General features: G+C 46.0%; 1 protein-coding gene across 1 annotated transcript in view; it reads right to left on the reverse strand.

Moving 5' to 3' along the window:
* ADCY7 (adenylate cyclase 7) overlaps positions 1–23,795 on the reverse strand; it is a 275,475-nt gene that overhangs the window by 179,030 nt on the left and 72,650 nt on the right. The window contains exon 2 of the mRNA XM_082270019.1: positions 16,441–16,641. Within this exon, the coding sequence (XP_082126145.1) occupies positions 16,441–16,641 (201 nt within the window). The remainder of the gene's footprint in view (positions 1–16,440; positions 16,642–23,795) is intronic.

Genomic DNA, 23,795 nt, shown 5'->3' on the forward strand with positions numbered 1-23,795 from the left:
GGGTGCTGCTTCTGTATTTAAACCAAGTTAAATATCAATACAATAATCAATTACACATCCAAAATATGTAATGACAGAACATGCGCTGCCATCACTGGCACTGTCCATGAAAATCACACGGATTCCATATACAGCCTAAATGTAGCTCCCAAGCATATAATGTAAATGATTGGCGTTTTCCTATTACCTTCAAAGTCACATTTTGTTTTGTCTTATTAAATGTCCCTCGTGGCAGTACCCAGCTCCCCATGCCATTTTTTGACATTAAGTTGTTTGTCTATTAGCCTTGAATATAGGCAGAATTTAGTATCAAGATTCACCCCTATAGACTTCAATAGGGTTTACTGCAAAATCCCACAAATTTCAAGCAGGATTTGATCCAAGAATACAAATATCATGTATCCTATTTTGTTTTGATTTGGTTTCCAGGTAAATGATACAGATCACAGAAAAAACTCCCCCATATACCTGTAGTAAAAAGCCACTTATGTTTTCACTTCTTACACACTGGAAGCCTTTGTGTGTATGAGTACAGCTGCATCACCCTTATGGTCATGCAGAAACCTGAGCAAATTATCTCCTCCCGAATGACAACACCGGTTTCTTTCATTAAAGAAATACTGTAATGGATGAGTAAGAATGTGGCACTACATAGACAGGAATCAAATAACTTTTATTTCACTTTAAGTATTAGAAAATGGGCTGAATCTGATTTACAACACTTCTTTGTAAACTTTTTTTTTATTCAGTACGTTTGTTTCAATTTTTAAGGTGTAAATGTTTGAAGCAAACATAACATTACAGAAAAGATTAAATATACTGCATAAGAGTAGGAATGATCGAACGGTTCGGGTCGACCATCGGTTCGGCGGTAAAAGTTCAGAATTTGGCCACCAGAACCACCCAAAATGCAATGGGACAGGAACTGGGTTTTAAAAGCCCATGATTGGCCCAGAAACATCAGTAAAATGTGATTGGAGTGACTACGGGGTCCAAAGGCCAATCGGGAGTGAATACGCCCCCCCCAGTATATAAGATAGCCTCGCCAAAACTCTAGCACTGTAATACAGAGGCTGTGGAAGAGAGTGGAAGCATTTGTGTTTTCCCTGCTGCTTGTAAAGCTCCAGTGTCATTTTGCAATTATTAGTGTGAGTAAAGGGATATGCACTTTAGTTAGGGTACTATATACCACTATAGTTAGATTCAAAAATCTAGTTTTGTAGGGATAGCTTTAAGTGTCAGGGTGACCGTAGTGTAGTTTAGGGTGACCTAACTCTGCCATGTCAGGGTGACCGTAGTGTAGTTTAGGGTGAACTGACTCTGCCATGTCAGGTTGACCGTAGTGTAGTTTAGGGTGAACTGACTCTGCCATGTCAGGGTGACCGTAGTGTAGTTTAGGGTGAACTGACTCTGCCATGTCAGGGTGACCGTAGTGTAGTTTAGGGTGAACTGACTCTGCCATGTCAGGGTGACCGAACGCTGCCATGTCAGGGTGACCCCACTATACAGATTCTGGGCTAGGGGTATACATATCAAAAACGACAATTTTTAAGAACTTTTTTTGCCTGATTCATAGTCCCTGGGGCATGACCCAGAACCCTAGGCCCTTTTTAGGGGCATTTATTGGGTTTTAGGGCTTCAAAATTGTGTTTTTTTATTCCAGAAGTTCGGGTCCCATTGATTCCAATGGGGTTCTGGAATCAGAACTGAACTTTTGGGAAATTCGGGTGTTCTGGTCGAACCGAACTTTTCAAAAGTTCGATCATCCCTACATAAGAGTGCCACTGTTTGTGACAAAACATTTTACTGTAAGGCCTCATGCACACTGGACAGTTTAACAGCTGCTGTTTTTGGCATCAGATGTTTTTTTTTGCATCCAGTAAACTCCCCAGCATGTTATCCTATGTGTCCATGCACACATAGGCTGTTATCAGCAGTTTTTGGCAGGGGCGTTTTCTGGCTGGAAAAAAACCCCCAGAACTATTGGGTTTTAAGAGGCGTTTTTCAGCTGTAAAAAAACTCTAACTCTGATATAAGCCTAAAAATGCTGCAAAACGCCAAAAAAAAAAAAAAAAAACAGAAAAACTTGGCTTTTCAGCATTTTTCTAAGTTTTTGAGCCATAAGTTTTTGTGGGAGTAAAGTTTTGCTAAAAAAAAAGTTAAAAAAAAAAAACGCTGAAAAACGCTACTGCAAAAAAAACTGAAAAACTCCTTCTACAGCTACAGCTTTCTAGTGACGTTTTAATAACATCCAGTGTGCATGAGGCCTTAGGCCTCATGCACACTGGGAAAAAAAAAAGAAGCAAAATAAATAGTGCTGCATCAGAGGGGGATCTCGGGGGAGCTTGGGTTACATGCCTCGCTAACTAGTCCAGGGAGACACCAGCACCCGAACATAAAGCACAAAAAAATAAGGAAGAGGGATGGAAAAGGGGGGGGGGGGGTAAATGGGAAGACAGGTGGAGACATTTCCACAAGGTCTTCGAGCCTCTTGCATGCAGCCAAGATCAATGACCCAGCAAGGAAGGTGGCACATAGGACTAAGTACGCAGTTTCCATATTTTGCTTTTTTTTTTAAACTTTAATATTTTGTCAGTACAGAATAATTGTGTAGGTGTAATTAGTCATAGCTCACTTGCAAGTATGACTTTGCAGGAGGGGTGTCAGATTACTGAGTTGTGCATACTTCAGGGGCGTACCTAGAGCATTTGGCACCCGGGGCGGATCCTATATCTGGCACCCCCCCCCCCCCCCCGGCGTGCAGGCGATGAACCGCACATTGACCCGGCGACCAGGCCCCTCCTCCTCTGCAAAAACGGCGCCGATTGACTTGAGGCGCCAGACAGAAATACATGTAACTGGCAGTGGCATACTTACTGTGTGCTACTGCCAGTGGTGTCACTAGGGTTGGTGTCACCTGGTGCAGTAAACCATGGTGTCGCTCCCCCCCAAAAAATTATTTTCCTGTTTTCTGAAAGAGCGCCAAAGATGCAGCATGCAAGACTTTTGGTGCGCTTTCAGAAAATGCAGAAAAAAAATCTATAGGACTGCAGTAATAACTGCGAGTAAAATGTAGGAAGACCCCCTTTACATTACACAGCCCCCGTACCCCTGGACCCCTTTACATTACACAGCCCCCCCATTGGAACCCTTTACATTACACAGCCCCCCCATTGGAACCCTTTACATTACACAGCCCACACCCCCCTCATGGAAACCTTTAGGTTACACAGCTCCCGCCCCCCATAGAACCTTTTCCATTATACAGCCCCCGTCCCCCAATAGAAGCCCTTACATTACACAGCCCCCATCCCCCATGGAACCCTTCACATTACACAGCCCCTGCCCCCCAAAAGAACCCCTTACATTACACAGCCCCCACCTCCCACCCCCCCATAGAACCCTTTACATTACACAGTTTCCGCACCCCCCCCCCCCCAATAGAACCCTTTACGTGACATAGCCCTCGCCCCCCCCTCAATAGAACCCTTTACATTATACAGCCCCCCAATAGAACCCCTTAACAATACAAAGCCTCCGCCAATAGAACCCCTTTACCATACAAACCCCCCCAATAGAACCCCTCTACAATGCAAACCCCCCAATAGAACCCCTTTACATAAAAACACCCCCAATAGTACCCCTTTACAATGCAGACCCCCCCAATAGAACCCCTTTACAATACAAGCCCCCCAATAGTACCCCTTTACAATACAACCCCCCCCCAATAGAACCCTTTACAATACAACCCCCCCATAGAACCCCTCTAAAATGCAGCCCCCCCCCCAATAGAACCACTTTACAATACAAGCCCCCCCAATAGAACCCCTTTACAATGCAGACACCCCCCCTCCAATAAAACCCCTTTACAATGCAGACCCCCCCCCAATAAAACCCCTCTACAATGCAGACCCCCCCCCCATAAAACCCCTCTACAATGCAGACCCCCCCAATAAAATCCCTCTACAATGCAGACACCCCCTCCAATAAAACCCCTTTACAATGCAGACCCCCCCAATAAAACCCCTCTACAATGCAGACCCCCCAATAAAACTCCTCTACAATGCAGACACCCCCCCCCCCCCAATAAAACCCCTTTACAATGCAGACAACTTCCCCCCCTCCAATAAAACCCCTTTAAAATGCAGACCCCCCCCCAATAAAACCCCTCTACAATGCAGACCCCCCCCCCCCACAATAAAACCCCTCTACAATGCAGACACCCCCCTCCCCAATAAAACCCCTCTACAATGCACCCCCCCCCCAATAAAACCCCTCTACAATGCAGACACCCCCCCCCCCAATAAAACCCCTTTACAATGCAGACAACCCCTCCCCCCTTCCAATAAAACCCCTCTACAATGCAGACCCCCTCCCCCCCAATAGAACGACTGTCTTTACAATACAATTGTTTCCCCCCGCCCCCTACCTTATTAGGAGAGCAGAGAGGGAGGAACTGTTCAAAGCAGAGAATAGGAGAGAGGCTCACGAGCCCTGCATACACAGCGGTCAGCGGGAAATGCCGAAGTTAACAGTGCTAGTTAATGAGCCGGTGATTGGTTGCTAGGCGGTCCTAGCAACCAATCGCCTTCTCATTATCTAGCAGAGTTAACTTCGGCATTTCCCACTGTGTGTGCAGGGCTCGTGAGTGAAGTGAGTCTCTCTCCCATTCTCTGCTATACAATTTCTCCTCCTCTGCGTTCCTGTGTCAGCGAGCGGCGGAATCAGTCCGGCGGCCGGCCCCGGGGGTCACCATGGTGCTCGCTGACACCCCCCTAATGTGTGGCACCCGGGGCGGACCGCCCCCCTCCCAATATTGGTACGCCACTGGCATACTTGCAACCACTTTGGGGGCATTCTGCAAATCCAATTTTGCTTTAGGTAACCCAGCTTGCCATTTACAAGATACTTTTTTGAAAGTCATCTTCTTTTCAGCTTTTTATATTTAAAAATTCAACAAATATGAGGCCTAGCTAGTGATGTGAACCAGACCAAAGTATAACTAAAGGCAAAATTGTGTTCCTTTTTTTCGTTTTAGATTGGAGAGGGATTAGAACACTAGTTTGTTTTTTTTATTGCTGTTAGTTGCCTGATTAATTTCAGTACTTTGAGACGCTGACCTGGAACAAGCATGCAGATCAGGAAAGCTAGCCAGATATCAGAACTCCTAATCTGCAAATATGTTTCAGTCAGGAACTTGGAAAGTACCAAAGCTTTTTAAATTGCATGACGGCCAAGGAAATAGCATTTTTTCTGAAGGAAGAGTCAGGAATGGCTGCCCACATGCCTCCACCTTTAGTACTGGTCTTTTAAATAATGTACACTATATTACCAAAAGTATTGGTATGCCTGCCTTTAAACACATATGAACTTTAATGGAATCCCAGTATTAGTCTCTAGGGTTTAATATTGAGTTTGCCCACCCTTTGCAGCTATAACAGCTTCAACTCTTCTGGGAAGGCTGTCCACACGGTTTAGGAGTGTGTCTATGGGAATGTTTGACCATTCTTCCAGAAGCAAATTTGTGAGATTAGGCACTGATGTGGACAAGAAGGCCTGGCTCGCAGTCTCCGCTCTAATTCATCCCAAAAGTGTTCTATCAGGTTGAGGTCAGAACTCTGTGCTGGCCATTCAAGTTCCCCCACCCCAAACTCGCTTATCCATGTCTTTATGGACCTTGCTTTGTGCACTGGTTCAAATAATTTTTTGGAGGAGGGATTATGGTGTGGGGTTGTTTTTCAGGAGTTGGGCTTGGCCCCTTAGTTCCAGTGAAGGGAAATCTTAAGGCGTCAGCATACCAAGACATTTTGGACACTTTCATGCTCCCAACTTTGTGGGAACAGTTTGAGAATGGATCCTTCCTGTTCCAATATGACTGCGCACCAGTGTACAAAGCAAGGTCCAAAAAGACATGGATGAGCAGGTTTGGGGTGGAGGAACTTGACTGGCCTGCACACAGTCCTGACCTCAACCCAATAGAACCCCTTTGGGAGGAATTAGAGTGGAGACTGCGAGCCAGGTCCTCTTGTCCACATACCAGTGCCTGACCTCATAAACGCACTTCTGGGAGAATGCTCAAACATTCCCAAAGAGACACTCCTAAAACTTATGGACAGTCTTCCCAGAAGAGTTAAAGCTGGTATAGCTGCAAAGGGTGGGCCAATAGAGTTGAGCGGACACCTTGATGTCCGTGTTCGGCGGGTTCGGCCGAACTTGAAAAAAAAAAGTCCGCGTCCGTGTCCCGGACTTTTTCTGAACTTTACCCAGACACCGAACCCCATTGAAGTCAATCAGGACCCAAACTTTCAGGCACTAAAATGGCCCTAAAAAACCAATGGAAAGGGCTAGAGTGCTGCAAATGGCAGCAAAATGTAGTTAAGAGCATGGCAAGTGCTCTGCAAACAAATGTGGATAGGGAAATAACTTAAAACAACAAAAAAACCCCAGAAAAATAAAACAATTGTCTTCATCTGTGAAGGACGAGGCACATATGGAGTAGGAGGGAGGTTGAGGTGGCAGTGGATGTGGCGGTGTAGGTGAAAGCGGCGGTGGAGGAGGACAAGGTAGCCAACACTGCTTTTTTTAGTCATTTTAAATTCGGGTACACCCCAAAAGCCTCCTCTGCCTTGGCCTTGTGCTTCCACTGTGGCCCCGCTGTCAGGTGGGAATGCCAGCAGCATTGCGTCTACCAGCGTGCGCTTGTACTCGCGCATCTTGCGATCACGTTCCAGTGAGTGAATTAAGGACGGTACGTTGTCCTTGTAACGGGGATCCAGCAGCGTGGCCACCCAGTAATCAGCACAAGTTAGAATGTGGGCAACTCGGCGGTCATTGTGGAGACACTGCAGCATGTAATCGCTCATGTGTGCCAGGCTGCCCAGAGGCAACGAAAGGCTGTCCTCTGTGGGAGGTGTATCGTCTGTGTCCTCTGTATCCCCCCAGCCATGCACCAGTGATGGCCATGAGCTGGCCTGGGTGCCACCCTGCTGTGAACATGGTTCCATCTCCTCCTCCTCATCCTCCAGAACTGTGCCCCTGCTGGACAATTGTGTACCTGGCGTTTGTGGGTGCAGGAACCCACCCTCTGAGCCACTTGTGAATGACTGCCCTGAAAGCCTTGGAAATGATCCCTCTTCCTCCTCCTCCTGTGCCACATCCTCTTCCATCATCGCCCGAATCGTTTTTTGAAGGAGGCATAGAAGTGGTATAGTTAAGCTAACAACAGCGTCATCAGCACTGGCCATGTTGGTGGAGTACTCAAAACAGTGCAACAAGGCACACAGGTCTCGATTGGAGGCCCAGTTATTGGTGGTGAAGTGGCGCTGTTCCGCAGAGCGACTCACGCGTGCGTGCTGCAGCTGAAACTCCACTATGGCCTGCTGCTGCTCGCACAGTCTTTCCAGCATGTGCAAGGTGGAGTTCCACCTTGTGGGCACGTCACATATGAGGCGGTGAGCGGGAAGGCCGAAGTTACGCTGCAGCGCTGACAGGCGAGCAGCAACAGGGTGAGAACGCCGAAAGTGCGCACAGACGGCCTGCACTTTCTGCAGCAGCTCTGACATATCGGGGTAATTTTTAAGGAACCTCTGCATCACCAAATTCAGCACATGCGCCAGGCAAGGGATGTGCGTCAAACCGGCTAGGCCCAGAGCTGCTATGAGATTTCGCCCGTTATCGCACACCACCAGGCCGGGCTTGAGGCTCGCTGGCAGCAACCACTCATCGGTCTGCTGTTCCATGCTCCTCCACAACTCCTGCGCGGTGTGTGGTTTTTCCCCCAAACAGGCAAGTTTTAAAACTGCCTGCTGTCATTTACCCCTGGCTGTGCTGAAGTTGGTGGTGAAGGTGTTACGCTGATGGGATGAGGAGGCAGTAGAGGATGAGGAAGCGGAGTAGGAGGAGTTAGGAACAGGAGGCAAACTGAAGCGCCCTGCAATCCTCAGTGGTGAAAGGACATGCGCCAAATTGCTATCCGTCTCAGGCCCATCCGCCACTGCATTTACCCAGTGTGCCGTTAGGGAGATATAACGCCCCTGACCGTGATTACTGGTCCACGTATGGGTAGTTAGGTGGACCTTGCCACAGATGGCGTTGCGCAGTGCACACCTGATTTTTCCCCCCACTTGGTTGTGCAGGGAAGGGATGGATTGCCTGGAAAAGTAGTGGCAGCTGGGCACGACGTACTGTGGGATAGCCACCGACATAAGGCATTTAAAACTGTGCGTCTCCACCAGACGGTAAGATAGCATTTCAAAGGCCAAGAATTTTGAAATGCTGGCATTCAGGGCCAGGGATAGCGGGTGGGTAGGGGGGTACTTCCTCTTCCTCTCAAGTGTTTGGGAGATGGAAAGCTGAACGCTTCCACGGGACATTGTGGAGATGGTTGGTGACCCAGGTGGTGGTGTTGCTGACAGATCCTCTGTTTGCGGGGTGGCAGGTGCCGGGATCACTACAGAGGTGGATGAAGAGGCCGAGACTGCAGCAAAAGAGGAAGCAGGAGGAGCCAGAGACCTTTCTTGGTTTTGAAGGTGTCTACTCCACTGCAGCTCGTGCTTTGCACTTAGATGCCTGATCATGCAGGTTGTGCTCAGGTTGAGAAGGGTTATGCCTCCCTTCAGGCTCTAATTGCACAGGGTGCAAACCACTCGTGTCCTGTCATCAGCACATTGTCTGAAGAACTTCCACGCTAGAGAACTCCTTTGAGGTGGCTTTGGTGTGCTCGGTCCCTTGCTGCGTTGGGCAGTAGCAGGCGTAGTGCCTAGGGCACGGCCGCTCCGCTTCTGCATCCTTCTCCCTCTTCTGCTGTGCTGGTGGCTCTGTGCGACCACCGCCTCTTCCTCCAAACTACTCAGGTCACCTGCATGACCTTCATTCCATGTGGGGTCGAGGACCTCATTGTCCTCCACATCATCTTCCACCCAGTCTTCACCCCTGCCCTCCTTGTCGGTCTCCACAATTCTGAGTGCCGCAGCAGTTGGCACCTGCGTTTCGTCATCATCGGAGACGTGCTGCGATGGACCTTCCATGTACTCATCTTGAGAAATAATTGGTTGGGCATCGCTGCACTCAATCTCTTCCACTTCTGGGGCAGGGCTAGGTGGATGGCGCTGGGAAACCCTGCTGACAGAGTCATCAAAAAGAAGAAGAGACTGCTGCATGACTTGGGGCTCAGACTGCTTGCCTGATTTGCAAGGGTGAAGAGAAAAGACAGGCACCACTGTAGTTAGCCAAAAAGGTTTATTGCACAACATACATAATCACTTACACATAGGTAAGTTCCAGTCCGTATGGCAGCGTCTCCAGGCGCACGATCCGGTCGTCCACCGGTCCGGAGGTGACGTCACAGGAAGCTGGTCGGGGAACTGGTAACACCGGAAGCCGCAATGGAACGCAGGCTCCCGGAAATGACGCAACGCATTTCGGAGCATGCGCACTCGGCTCCTTCCTCAAGCGTAAGTGATCGCCACCTGAAGCCAGGTTTAAGTACAGCAGTCTACAATCAATTATCATGGAAATCAAGGCAAGGGGCGGCGCAATACTCTGCAGTACCAGCTACACAGCCAGCATTCCGGAGAGTACGCACAGTACTTAAGATAATACAATGGATTTTTGGTACTGGGGCTTATTAGTGTACAAACAACATTTAGCAAACAATAATACACTTCAAACATATATACGTCATCCACGATAGATGCTTAATAATAATCCCTACACTCCACACATAGTGTTCTTTGGACGATATATTGATGATATCGTCATCATTTGGGATGGAGAGGCTGCAGAGGTTTCGAACTTTGTTTCCCACTGTAACAACAATGATATGGGATTGAGGTTCACCTCTGTGGTTGATCCTGACCATTTGGCTTCTTCACCATGACAACCAGCACATATTGGCCAAGAACTATATAAAACCAACTGCAGGTAATTCCTTGCTGCACTACCAGAGTTGTCACCATCCCCGTTGGTTAGACAATATCCCGAAAAGTCAATTCTGTAGACTTAGACATAATTGTACTAAGATTTCGGACTACAAAGTACAAGGCACGGCCCTCAAACAAAAATTTCTGGAAAAAGGGTACCCAGATACCATTGTGGAGCAGGCATTCTCTCAATACATAGCGCCACAGACTGTTAAGCGTACCAAGACTGGATCTGATGGCACACAGATGAGGTTTACTACTCAATTTCACAATCACCACCGACAAATGGAGCGAGTGGTAAAGAAACATTGGCCACTCTTACTCCAAGATCCTCATCTAAAAGCAGTACTTCCGGACAAACCCCGCTTCTCATATAGAAAGGCCCCTAACATAAAAACAAAAATCGCACCCAGCAAGCTTAAATCCAAAAAATATGCTTCCCCTTCCCTAACTTTCTTTAACGTCACTGGTATGTACCAGTGTCGCAAAATACAATGCTTGACATGCCAATATGTTAAGCATGGACAGAAGGATTTTGTGATTGGAGGCAACAGGTATGGAATTAATGAATTCCATACCTGTTCGTCGGAATTTGTGGTATACTGCTTGGTATGTCCGTGTGGCCTGCACTATGTTGGCAGGACCATACGGACCCTCAGAGCACGTTTTGGTCAGCACAGACGCTATATTCAGGAGGGCAAAGACCACCATAGCGTCCCCAGACATTTCCTCCATCACCATGATAAGTCTACCGAGGGACTATATGTCTGGGTGATTGAGGCTATCCCAAAAGGTCCCTCTGAGGCCAAGAGGTTCAGGCGTCTGTGCAGTAGAGAAACCTACTGGATATACGCCCTGAATGTTCTGGCGCCCGGGGGACTGAATGAGGAACTAGATATTAATACTATCCTGTGAGCTAGTGTATTTTTATTATCCCTATTTCTTCCCCCCCCCTTTTTCCCCTCCCCTTCTTCCCTTCCCAGTTACCCCTTCTGTATGGGTACACATATATATGTATATATATATATATATATATATATATATATATATATATATATACACATAATTTTTAAAAGTTTTTTACTAGTTTTTAAATTTTTAGAATTTTGTCTTCTTTTAAGTAAATCGAGCACAAGTACTTTTTTCATAGTCACCCAGCACATCTTTGTGCTTATATTTAAGGTTTTAATAATTCCCTATGGATCATGAAAAATGAATTTTCTTTGTGAGCACATGATTGGCGGATTTACTCATGAGCCCATGGTCTTCTTATTTATGAGGTAGTTTTCTTTCCTTTTTTTATATTTATATGTATGTGTGTGTTTCTCGTACCCATATACAGAGATATATATATAATTTTCTTAATTTTATTCCCCCTCCTAGTTCTGTTGCATAGATAACAGGGCTCCGATAAAAATCATGTTTTAATGCATCTATCGTGGATGACGTATATATGTTTGAAGTGTATTATTGTTTGCTAAATGTTGTTTGTACACTAATAAGCCCCAGTACCAAAAATCCATTGTATTATCTTAAGTACTGTGCGTACTCTCCGGAATGCTGGCTGTGTAGCTGGTACTGCAGAGTATTGCGCCGCCCCTTGCCTTGATTTCCATGATAATTGATTGTAGACTGCTGTACTTAAACCTGGCTTCAGGTGGTGGTCACTTACGCTTGAGGAAGGAGCCGAGTGCGCATGCTCCGAAACGCGTTGCGTCATTTCCGGGAGCCTGCGTTCCATTGCGGCTTCCGGTGTTACTAGTTCCCCGACCAGCTTCCTGTGACGTCACCTCCGGACCGGTGGACGGCCGGATCGTGCGCCTGGAGATGCTGCCATACGGACTGGAGCTTACCTATGTGTAAGTGATTATGTATGTTGTGCAATAAACCTTTTTGGCTAACTACAGTGGCGCCTGTCTTTTCTCTTCACTTCTGCCAGCGGATTCTTCGGAGTTATTCCCACCAGCGCTGCCTTGTATCCAGCCATCCGGGACAGTTCATAATAAGAATTTGGAGACATCCCCTGCGCCCCTCTTACAGCGGTGGACTCCTTCCCTTCTTACTTGGTCAGAAGCGCCCAACAACTACTCTCTTTGATTTGCAAAGGGGTGAGGTGAAAGACGGTTGGACATCGGCTGCAGGTGCCAACTCTGACCTTTCTGCAGTAGACTGGGTGGGAGACAATGAGAAGGAACTGGAGGCACTGTCAGCAGCAAACCAATCTACTATCGCCTCTACTTGTTCTTGCCTCAACACTTGTAGAGGCGTATGATGCCCTACCAAATACTGCTGCAGGTTCTGTCGCCTACTCACACTTGAGGAAGGTGTTTCACTTGTGCGTGTAGCTGGCACAGATCGACCACGTCCTCTCCTTGCAACAGGAGCTCTACCAGCAGCACCACGACCCAGGCCACGGCCCCTATTTGACGTTCTCCTCATATTTCTGTAATTTATGATCTTGCCCTAGAAAGGTGTTTATTGAATAGCGGAACAAAACAACAACAGTATCGCACGGGTGTATCTCACAGTCAAATATGCAAACTATGCCGCAATTTAATTTTTTTCACCCCAAAAGGGTGAATATTGAATAGCGGAATAGAAAAAAGGATATAAAACGGTGTATCTCACACGTACAAACACAGACTAGGCCCCAATTACAATTTTTTGTACCCTAAAGGGAGGATGAGGATGAGGAAGAGGAGTAGGAGGAGTTCGGAACAGGAGGCAAACTGAAGCGCCCTGCAATCCTTGGCGGTGGAAGGAGATGCGCCAAACAAATTTAAAAGGTGTATCTCACACGTACCGATACAGACTATGCCGTAATTAAATTTTTTTCACCCCCAAAAGGGTGTATATTGAATAGGGGAATAGAAAAATTTTTATAAAACGGTGTATCTCACACGTACAAACACAGAATAGGCCCCGATTACAATTTTTTGTACCCTAAAGGGAGGATGAGGATGAGGAAGAGGAGGAGTTCGGAACAGGAGGCAAACTGAAGCGCCCTGCAATCCTCAGCGGTGGAAGGAGATGCGCCAAACAAATTTAAAAGGTGTATCTCACACGTACCGATACAGACTATGCCGTAATTTAATTTTTTACACTCCAAAAGGGTGTATATTGAATTGCGGAATAGAAAAATGTTATAAAACGTTGTATCTCACACGTACAAACACAGACTAGGCCCCGATTACAATTTTTTGTACCCTAAAGGCAGGATGAGGAAGAGGAGTAGGAGGAGTTCGGAACAGGAGGCAAACTGAAGCGGCCTGCAATCCTTGGCGGTGGAAGGAGATGCGCCAAACAAATTTAAAAGGTGTATCTCACACGTACAGATACAGACTATGCCGTAATTTAATTTTTGTTTCACCCCAAAAGGGTGTATATTGAATAGCGGAATAGAAAAAAGTATATAAAACGGTGTATCTCACACGTACAAACACAGACTAGGCCCCAATTACAATTTTTTGTACCCTAAAGGCAGGATGAGGATGAGGAGTAGGAGGAGTTCGGAACAGGAGGCAAACTGAAGCACCCTGCCATCCTCGGCGGTGGAAGATGCGCCCAAAAAATTGGAAAGGTGTATCTCACACGTACCGATACAGACTATGCCGCAATTTAATTCTTTTTACCCCAAAAGGGTGTAGATTGAATAGCGGAATAGAAAATATGATATAAAAAGGTGTATCTCACACGTACAAACCCAGACTTAGGCCCCGATTACAATTTTTTGTACCCTAAAGGCAGGATGAGGAGTAGGAGGAGTTCGGAACAGGAGGCAAACTGAAGCACCCTGCAATCCTCGGCGGTGGAAGATGCGCCCAAAAATTTGGAAAGGTGTATCTCACACGTACCGATACAGACTATGCCGAAATGTAATTCTTTTTATCCCAAAAGGGTGTAGATTGAATAGCTGAATAGAAAATTTGATATAAAAAAGTGTATCTCACACGTACAAAACCAGACTAAGCCCGATTACAATTTTTTGTACCCTAAAGGCAGGATGAGGATGAGGAGTAGGAGGAGTTCGGAACAGGAGGCAAACTGAAGCACGCTGCAATCCTCGGCGGTGGAAGATATGCCCAAAAAATTGGAAAGGTGTATCTCACACGTACCGATACAGACTATGCCGAAATGTAATTCTTTTTATCCCAAAAGGGTGTATATTGAATAGTGGAATAGAAAAATGTATATAAAATTGGTGATTTTTCAATAGCACATGTGAACACAGCAGTGTCTTATGTTTTATGTCACCGTCAGCAGCAGGCTATGAAGGGAAAAAAAAAATTCCCCTTTAACTTTGTAATTTTTAAATAGCAGATTAGAACAGCAATCTGTAGTAAAATATAGCTGAACGCTGCACACAACAGACTGATAAAAATATATTTTTTTCTCCCTTCTCCTCCTCAGTGGGCTCAAGTGAGGGCAAAAAGATCGTTCACTGCACCACCCCCCACACAGCAAAATCGATGTAGATCGCTAACGGACAATTGTTCTGTCCTGTGTCTCCTATGTGTCCCTGCCTAATCTCTCCAGCTTGTCCCTAAAATGCTCAAATATCTTTCCCTGCCTACACTCCGACCTGTCCCTGCATTCTTTTCGGGCACAATGTTGTTTTTCCCTGTCTGTCCCTAATCAGCAGCAGCCAGCACGTATGATGTGTGCTCTCTCCCTACACTACAGCAGACTGACGCACCGCGCTGTGTCTCTCAAGCTTATAAAGACATGGGTCACATGCTTCAGATGGCCAATCACAGCTACTAATACATTATTAGGCATGGCTGGGATGGCTTAAGGCACACCAGTTAAACGCTTGTTGATTGGCTGTTGAAAGCCCGCCATTAAAAGCGCGCCATTACATACAAAACAGGAAATAAAATTACCGAACACGGATTTTAAACCCGAACATACAGTAAAGTTTTCGGGTCCCAGTCCGGGTAGCAAAAAATCCAATTATCCGATACGGACCCGAATAATACAGTCCGTGTTCGCTCAACACTATGGGCCAACTCAATATTAAAGCCTATGGACTAAGACTGGGATGCCATTAAAGTTCATGTGCATGTAAAAGCCACAATGCTTTTGGTGATATAGTATATACAGTATCTCACAAAATTGAGTACACCCCTCACATTTTTGTAAATATTTTATTATATCTTTTCATGTGATAACACTGAAGAAATGACACTATGCTACAATGTAAAGTAGTGAGTGTACAGCTTGTATAACAGTGTAAATTTGCTGTCCCCGCAAAATAACTCAACACACAGACATTAATGTCTAAACCACTGGCAACAAAAGTGAGTACACCCCTAAGTGAAAATGTCCAAATTGGGCCTAAAGTGTCAATATTTTGTGTGGCCACCATTATTTTCCAGCACTTCGTATAGCCTAGGCCATCGTTATGTAGAGCAACAATTCTTTTTTCCAGATCCTCAGAGAGTTCTTTGCCATGAGGTGCCATGTTGAACTTCCAGTGACCAGTATGAGAGAGTGAGAGCGATAACACCAAATTTAAACACACCTGCTCCCCATTCACATCTGATACCTTGTAATAATAACGAGTCACGTGACACCGGGGAGGGAAAATGGCTAATTGGGCCCAATTTGGACATTTACACTTTTGTTGCCAGCGGTTTAGACATTAATAGCTGTGTGTCGAGTTATTTTTAAGGGGAAGGCAAATTCAAACTGTTATACAAGTTGTACACTCACTAATTTACATTGCAGCAAAGTGTCATATGAAAAGATATAATAAAATACTTATAAAAATGTGTGTGTGTGTGTGTGTGTGTGTGTGTGTGTGTGTGTGTGTGTGTGTGTGTGTGTGTGTGTGTGTGTGTGTGTGTGTGTGTGTGTGTGTGTGTGTGTGTGTGTGTGTGTGTGTGTGTGTGTGTGTGTGTGTGTGTGTGTGTGTGTGTGTGTGTGTGTGTGTGTGTGTGTGTGTGTGTGTGTGTGTGTGTGTGTGTGTGTGTGTGTGTGTGTGTGTGTGTGTGTGTGTGTGTGTGTGTGTGTGTGTGTGTGTGTGTGTGTGTGTGTGTGTGTGTGTGTGTGTGTGTGTGTGTGTGTGTGTGTGTGTGTGTGTGTGTGTGTGTGTGTGTGTGTGTGTGTGTGTGTGTGTGTGTGTGTGTGTGTGTGTGTGTGTGTGTGTGTGTGTGTGTGTGTGTGTGTGTGTGTGTGTGTGTGTGTGTGTGTGTGTGTGTGTGTGTGTGTGTGTGTGTGTGTGTGTGTGTGTGTGTGTGTGTGTGTGTGTGTGTGTGTGTGTGTGTGTGTGTGTGTGTGTGTGTGTGTGTGTGTGTGTGTGTGTGTGTGTGTGTGTGTGTGTGTGTGTGTGTGTGTGTGTGTGTGTGTGTAGGATTCAATTTACTGAAAGATCACACTTTGACATAAATGTTTATATTGACTGTGGTTTTTGATTGCATCCTGTCAGTGTACATGTTACTTTGCTTCTCTGAAATTAAAATTACATATGAAATGTTATAACTAACTAGCAAGTTTAAAAAGTATGGTAGAAAAGTACCTGATCCCATGTCTGGACATTTTCTGGATTATCAAAAATTAAAACATATCCAATGGCAAGCAGGCAGGCACAGATCACAAGGGAGAATATCCGCAGCCATTTTCGCACAAATGATTCTGTGTATACTAGCCCATACAAAGTACAGAATATCACCAGGGCCGTTAATACTGTGATGATGAAGGCAAGATTTTTAGATGGGTCCTGTTGGAAGAAAGACATCGATGTCAGAGAAACAGGATTAATACACACAATTATAGCAGTCACTGACTCTCAAATGACAGCATAATAATCTCTAAATAAAGCATAATAATTGTAATTATTTGCAATTTGTTTTCTGCTACATATGTTTGGTAAAAAAATTCACAATAAGCGTATTTTGATTGGTTTGCGCAAAAGTTATTGCGTTTACTAACAAAGGGAAAGATTTCTGTCATTTTTGGTGGGTTTTTTTTTAACGCGAAATGGCGGCGATCTGCGATTTTTTTTTGCGGGACTGCGACATTGCGGCGGACATATCGGACCCTTGACTGACATTTTTGACACTTTTGGGGGTACCAGTGACATTACTGCAGTAATCAGTGCTATATATATGCACTGTTACTGTAAAAATGACACTGGCAGGGAAGGGGTTAATTTTATTGGAGAGGGAGGGGTTAATGTATGCCTGGTGCTTACTGACGTGTGTGGGGGGAGGTGACTATGTGACACAAGGACAGATCCAGGGTTCAGCTATGCTGAACCCTGCAATCTGACCCTGCCTGTCACTTAGGAGATCCGCCCGCTTGTGTTTACACAAGCAGGCGGATCTCCACACTAGATCCCTGACGATCGGGGAAGAGCAGCGGCAATCGCCGCTGCTCCTCCCCTGGCCTGACTCCCGCTGTGACTGAATACAGCGGGAGCGAGCCTCCGGCGGCGCGCGTGCCGCCGAGAAAGGGGAGTGTCTGACGACGTAGTACTACGTCGTCAGACGATAACGAGCCACTTTGCCGCAGTAATATTACTGCAGGCAGACGTAAAGTGGTTAAAACATACCTGTCTGTGGTGACAGTGTGTGTTACAGACGATTATTCTAAAATCATAATTGGTATTGCGAAAATTACGAGCTTCCTCCTGCTCGGACCAAATGAAGGTGGTGGCATTTAAAGGATTAATTGTTTAATTAGCCCAGTGACAATCGGTCTCAGCCTGCTGGTACCTAGATTGTGGTCCCGTGAGATAGAAAATCTTTGTGTAGGGTGCAGCTGAGAGTGGCATTTTTGTGTATGTGACAGCGTGGTGTGAGATTGGCCTGTCCCTTGTCACGAGTTAGTGAGGAGGGCAGGGGTCTGATATCCGCGTCCGTCACATATTTATAGCAGTCACTGACTCTTAAATGATAGCATAATAATCTCTGAAAAAAAGCATAATAATCTCTGAATAAATCTGCAGTTTTTTTTTTACTGTAAACCAGTCACAAACCTGTGCATTTCAAAGACGGTTCATGTTGAAAAATTGTTGGGTCAAAATGATCAATAGATGAGATATAAGCAGGAAAAGTTATGCGCAAATCTTGACTATTCTTGTAAAGCTGGAGTTTTGGCCCAAACAGTCTTTCTAATCCTCCCTACTGGTTCTTTAAGGTAAAGATGGGCCCAATGACAAATAAGAAGGTTTAGAACAGCCTTTTGCAACCTTTTCAAAACAGAGGAACCATGGAGGGTTTCAACTAAGAGAGCACCCACTAACACAAGGGACACTTCAATTCAATTGACTCATTCCATTTACCCCAACATTTCATATTCCTGATATATGGCTGCTGTACCATGTGCTTGTATGAGAAAATCTCCTGTTCTCTTTGTATCGCTTACTTCATGTGAAATCCCTGATGTTCCTGCCAGTCCCTCTGCTTTCCAAATAAAAATTGACCACACTAAGCAAGAGAGAACAAGGTGGCCAGTTCTCTAGCTATGCTGGGAACTTAGTGTGCTCTTCTGCCATTATCAGACTTGTCCTGACACACCCCCTTCTGCACAGCCCTTTCACAGGGAAGCTCAGTGTGCTGCTGCTTCTTCTCCCCCCAACTCCTATGCAGCTGAGAACAGAAAGAATGTGAGCACTTACAAAAAAGGGAAATAAGATATTTATGATGTTTTTTTTTATATCTACACAAAAATGTTTTGCCTTTTATTTATATTTTAAACTGCATGGGTTGTTTTACAAGGTGATTGTTTATAATCACTTTAAGCACCATCCCTTGTGCTGATTTAAAAGTTAGGGTTTAACATGCAATAAAGTGGGTATGCCAAACAAGCGTGTAATCTCAAAAATATGTAAGTTTTTTTTTTTTTTTGCATGTTGAAATGCCACTACAGTATTATCAATCGGGGTACCAAGTGATAAGCGATTAACTAAAGATGACTGGTGAAATATTTAGATAAAAAAGAAAAAAAATTTTGGGACTTTAAATGAGGTACTTGTAAAGAAGACACCTCCATCCCTATTGAACTTCACGTTTTTGAAGACTGGTGAAATATGAATAGAGGGGTTCAGGGCCCCTAATGTATAGTTTTTAAAGTGTATGTCACCCCAACATTTCATATTTCAGATATGGGTTTGTGTTTTCAAGTACTTATATTAAAAAATATCTTTTTCACTTTGCATTGCTTCCTTTGGATGAAATACCTTGTCATCCTATTTGAAACTGACTATGCATGTTCAGTTTTCTAATTAAATTAGTGGTCCTGTGAGCTACTATGTTAAAACGATTAATTATGCTGCTTGCACTAGTCTCTCCCCATTTGGTCAGTGTGAATAAATAATTAAATAAATAAGTGCTGCGCAAAAATTCATAATAAAGAATAACAAATCAGTGAAATTGATTGATATTAGATGCAAAATAAATCCTTAATATATCCGTGAATTTATGTATATATAATATCTGTGATGTGATTAACTAATAGATACACAGCACATAAATATATAGATGAATAAATAAATAAAATAGATAGATATATAGATAAATAAATATTATCTTCAATATAATCTATTATAGAATATATTCATGAATTTGTTGAAAATGTCCCAATCACCAGTGCTCAAAATAAAAATTGACAATCCGTAAATAATAGTTATTGAGACGGTTTGTCGGACGTGTCACCAACCACTCTTGTGACCCCCCCGTTGGGTGGGTGCTCACCTCATTGAGTGTGACCTCGCAATTTAGCTTGGTCTATAACAGCATATAAATCCCAGCAGGGAAAGGGTGAATGATTTCCTCTAATGTTCAGGCTCCAAATCTGGGGTAATGAGCTCAGCAGCTCTCACACAAGGAAAAAAGCACAAATCCATAGTGCAAATACGGTTTGATAAAATCATACGTTTATTAAAAAATACAGAACACTCACATGTGCCTGGTGCTAGAGTGCACCAGTCTATCCAAGCAGGGTGTATAGTATGTATAGTATATGTGGATACACTGACGAATGGCTCGAACAGATGCCCACTGCTGCGCTTGTTGAAAATGTAATCTTTATTTGCATAAAAGATATACAAAAAACAATACTTTGTCGGGGTACATTCTCCCCTGTACTGCGACGCAGCGCATAAATACACTACATTACAATACATTTCCGGTCATACTAATAAATACATTCAATCAAATACATACATTCTGCGGTATGATGTCTGATGTGTTGTGCGGAGTAATGCTACCCCGTGCCATCACATCATGCATGACGCCGCAATACCCCTGAAGCATGAAACTAAAGACATTGTATACACGTGCATTACTCAAACTGTATCAATACTATGACATTTCAAAAAAGCAACAGGTGTGATGGGGGGGTGGGAGAGAGGGGTAAGGGGAGGGATACTGCTGCGCTTGTATCAGAGTTCCACACACTGTAAGACGATGTGATCACTGACATAAACCTGGCCTCCTCCCCTACGCATGATGACACAGGGACTACGCGTCTTCCTCAGGGGGATCTGATTGGTCGGTGAACCAGCCAGATTTTATAAAGAAGTAAGTGAGCGCCATTAGTCCGTAGATCACCGGGCGCTTCCATTTTGTTGTATATATGCATCTGTATATATAAGGGATAGACCGATATAGTTTTTTCAGGGCCGATACCGATATTTTGGTCACAACGTATCGGTATCGGCCAATATGGGCCGATATTTTGTACATTTAAAAACTGAATTTTTATAAAATCTTACCGTAAAATTCCTTTCTTTTACGTCCTCTGACAGTCGCCGCCCACTCATTCAGTCTTCACCAATGGGTATTGACCTCTTATCCATAGGAGCAAGCTAGGCATAAGACTTGTTAAAATCAAAGTAATTTACATAGACACACCTATGGGGCTGTCCCACTGGTCCAATACCCCCCTGCTATCAGCCATCCCAACTCAGTTTGGTAGCAAGCAGTTAAAGTCCAAAAAACCCCAATAGAGGGACGGGGGCGGCGACTGTCAGAGGACTCAGAGAAAGGAATTTTACGGTAAGATTTTTACAAAAATGCAGTTTTCTCTTACGTCCTCTGACAGTCGCTGCCCACTCATTCAGTCTTCACCAATGGGTGTAGACATGAGGGGTGGGAAAACGTAACCGCCACAAAGGCAACGCAGTACCCACGTCAGAGAAAGGAACCGTACGTGAACAGAAAGGTATCCACTGGGCAACAGAAAAGCTCAACTGGAGCAACAAGCCAGGAAAGCAAATAAACAAGGGGCAAACAACCCCAACAGCCAGGGACCCGCAAAACCAGGGTCCCCTTAAGGCACTGCCGCACACAGAACTTTGCGGCCAAAGGAGGCATCTGCCGATGCCAGAACATCAAGTATGTAGAACTTTGAAAAGGTGTGCACTGACGACCAAGTCGCAGCCTTGCACACCTAGGCCACCGAAGCCTGATGCCGGAAGGCCCAGGACGCACTCACCGCTCTGGTAGAGTGCGCCTTGACAGGTAAGGGCGGTGCCCGTTCCTTAATTGAATAGGCCTGTACAATCGCCTGCCTGATCCATTTTGAAACGGTCGCCGCAGACGCAGCCATACCCTTCCGAGGTCCCTCAGGAAGGACAAAAAGAGAATCCGACTTCCGAAAGGATTCAGTGGACGACAGGTAAACCCTGATCGCCCTGACAACATCCAAGGAATGGAAGGCAAACTCCTTAGGATTCACACAAAGCGAAGGCAAAACAATGTCCTCATTGAGGTGAAAATCAGAAACCACCTTTGGAAGGAAGGACTGATTGGGTCGCAAGACCACCTTATCCCTATGAACCACCAGGTAAGGGGAGCGGCAAGACAAAGCCGCCAATTCCGACACTCTGCGTGCAGAAGTGATCGCCACTAGAAAAGCAACCTTTTTTGACAGCAGAGGCAAAGAGATTTCCCTGATGTTTTCAAAGGGAGGACGTTGCAAAATGGACAGAACCAAGTTCAAGTCCCAAGGAGGTAGAGGCGCCCTCCGAGGAGGGGCCAAGTGACGCACACCTTAAATAAAGGTGCGAATCAAGGAGTTAGACACCAAGGGGCGCTGAAAAAGGACCGCCAGTGCAGACAGCTGGCCCTTAATCGTGGTCAACGCCAGGCGCTGATCCACACCAGTTTGTAGGAAGGCCAACACCCTCGCCACCGAGTAGGCACGAGGAGGGAAGCCTCTGGATTCACACCAGGCAAAATAAGCCTTTCAGGTACGGTAATAGATCTTACCAGACGAGGCTTTCCTAGCCTTGAGCAAAGTAGGAATGACCTCAGATGAGAGACCCCCGTCTCTCAGGACCTGGCTTTCAACAGCCATGCCATTAAAGCCAGCGACTGTAAAGCAGGATGGAAGATCGGTCCCTGAGACAGTAGATCGTCTCGTAACGGTAGCTGCCATGGAGGCTCAACGGCCAGTTGAATGACGTCCTTGTACCAGGACCGGCGTGGCCAGTCCGGGGCCACCAGAATCACCAACTTCGGTTCCGATACCTGGACAACAACTGAATCGGGGGAAAGGCATATATCAGACAATACCGGTGCCAAGGCACCACCAGCGCATCCGAGGCATCTGCCAGAGGATCGCGCGTTCTTGCCACGAACCTTCCCACCTTGTTGTTTAGCCGGGACGCGAACAGATCCCCATCCGGGGATCCCCATTTCGCACACAGCATCTGAAACACCTCCAGGTGCAGGGACCATTCCCCCTGGTCCAGGGTCTGGCGGCTCAGATAATCGGCCTGCCAATTCTCCACACCCGGAATGTGAACTGCCGAAATCGCTGGGACGTGAGTCTCGGCCCAAGACAGAATACTGGTCACTTCCTGGGCCACCCGGGCACTTCTGGTGCCCCCTTGGTGATTGATGTAAGCCCCCGCAGTGGCATTGTCCGTCTGCACCGGTACAGGGCGGCCCTGAAGACGATCCAACCAATGGAGCAGGCACAGCCTGATCGCTCGCAATTCCAAGATGTTTATCGGTAGGGAAGATTCCTCCACCGACCAAGTGCCCTGGGCAGACAGGTTACCAAGAACGCCACCCCATCTCGACAGGCTGGCATCCGTGGTAATCACCGTCCACAGCAATGGCCGGAAGGATTTCCCCTACGCTACAGCCAGGGACTGGAGCCACCACAGATGATCCATTCTGGTTGGCAACTCAGAGACACACTCAGGTCCAAGGACTGAGGGAGCCTGTCCCATCTGGCCAGTATCTCTGCCTGGAGAGACCGCATGTGAAACTGTGCAAACGGTATGGCCTCGAAGGCCAACACCATCAATACCAGGGACCGCATACAAGTCCTGAGTGACGAGGACTCATCCCTGAGGGACCTCACCTCGTCCCACAGGGTCCGGAGCTTGTCTGCCGGCAGAAACACCTTCACCTGGGCGGAGTCCAGGACCATCCCCAAATACGGGAGACGAACCGAAGGAGACAAAGTCGACTTTTGAACGTTGATGGTCCATCCAAACTTCTGGAGCGTCTGAACCATAGTGGACAGATCGCGCAGCAAGCTCTGACTGACACTCGATCTTAACAGGAGATTGTCCAGATATCCCAAGACCGCAATGCCCTGTGCCCGTAACAGGCCCAGAACAGGAGCCAGCACTTTGGTAAACACCCTTGGAGCCGAAGCGAGACCGAAAGGTAACGCCACAAACTGATAGTGGTCCTCCGCGATTGCGAATCGGAGGTACCTCTGATGACCCTCGAATATGGGGATGTGTAAATACGCATCCTTTAGGTCGATGGAAGCCAGGAAATCTCCCGGGCTCAAGGAGGCCACCACCGAATTCCATGCGGAATTTTTGAACGCGCACAAATCGGTTCAGAGTTTTCAAGTCCAGAATCGGACGCACCTTGCCCTCCTTTCTGGGCAAAGTGAACA

The sequence above is a fragment of the Pelophylax lessonae genome (assembly GCF_965119305.1).
Source record: "Pelophylax lessonae genome assembly, chromosome: 10".
NCBI lineage: Eukaryota > Metazoa > Chordata > Amphibia > Anura > Ranidae > Pelophylax > Pelophylax lessonae.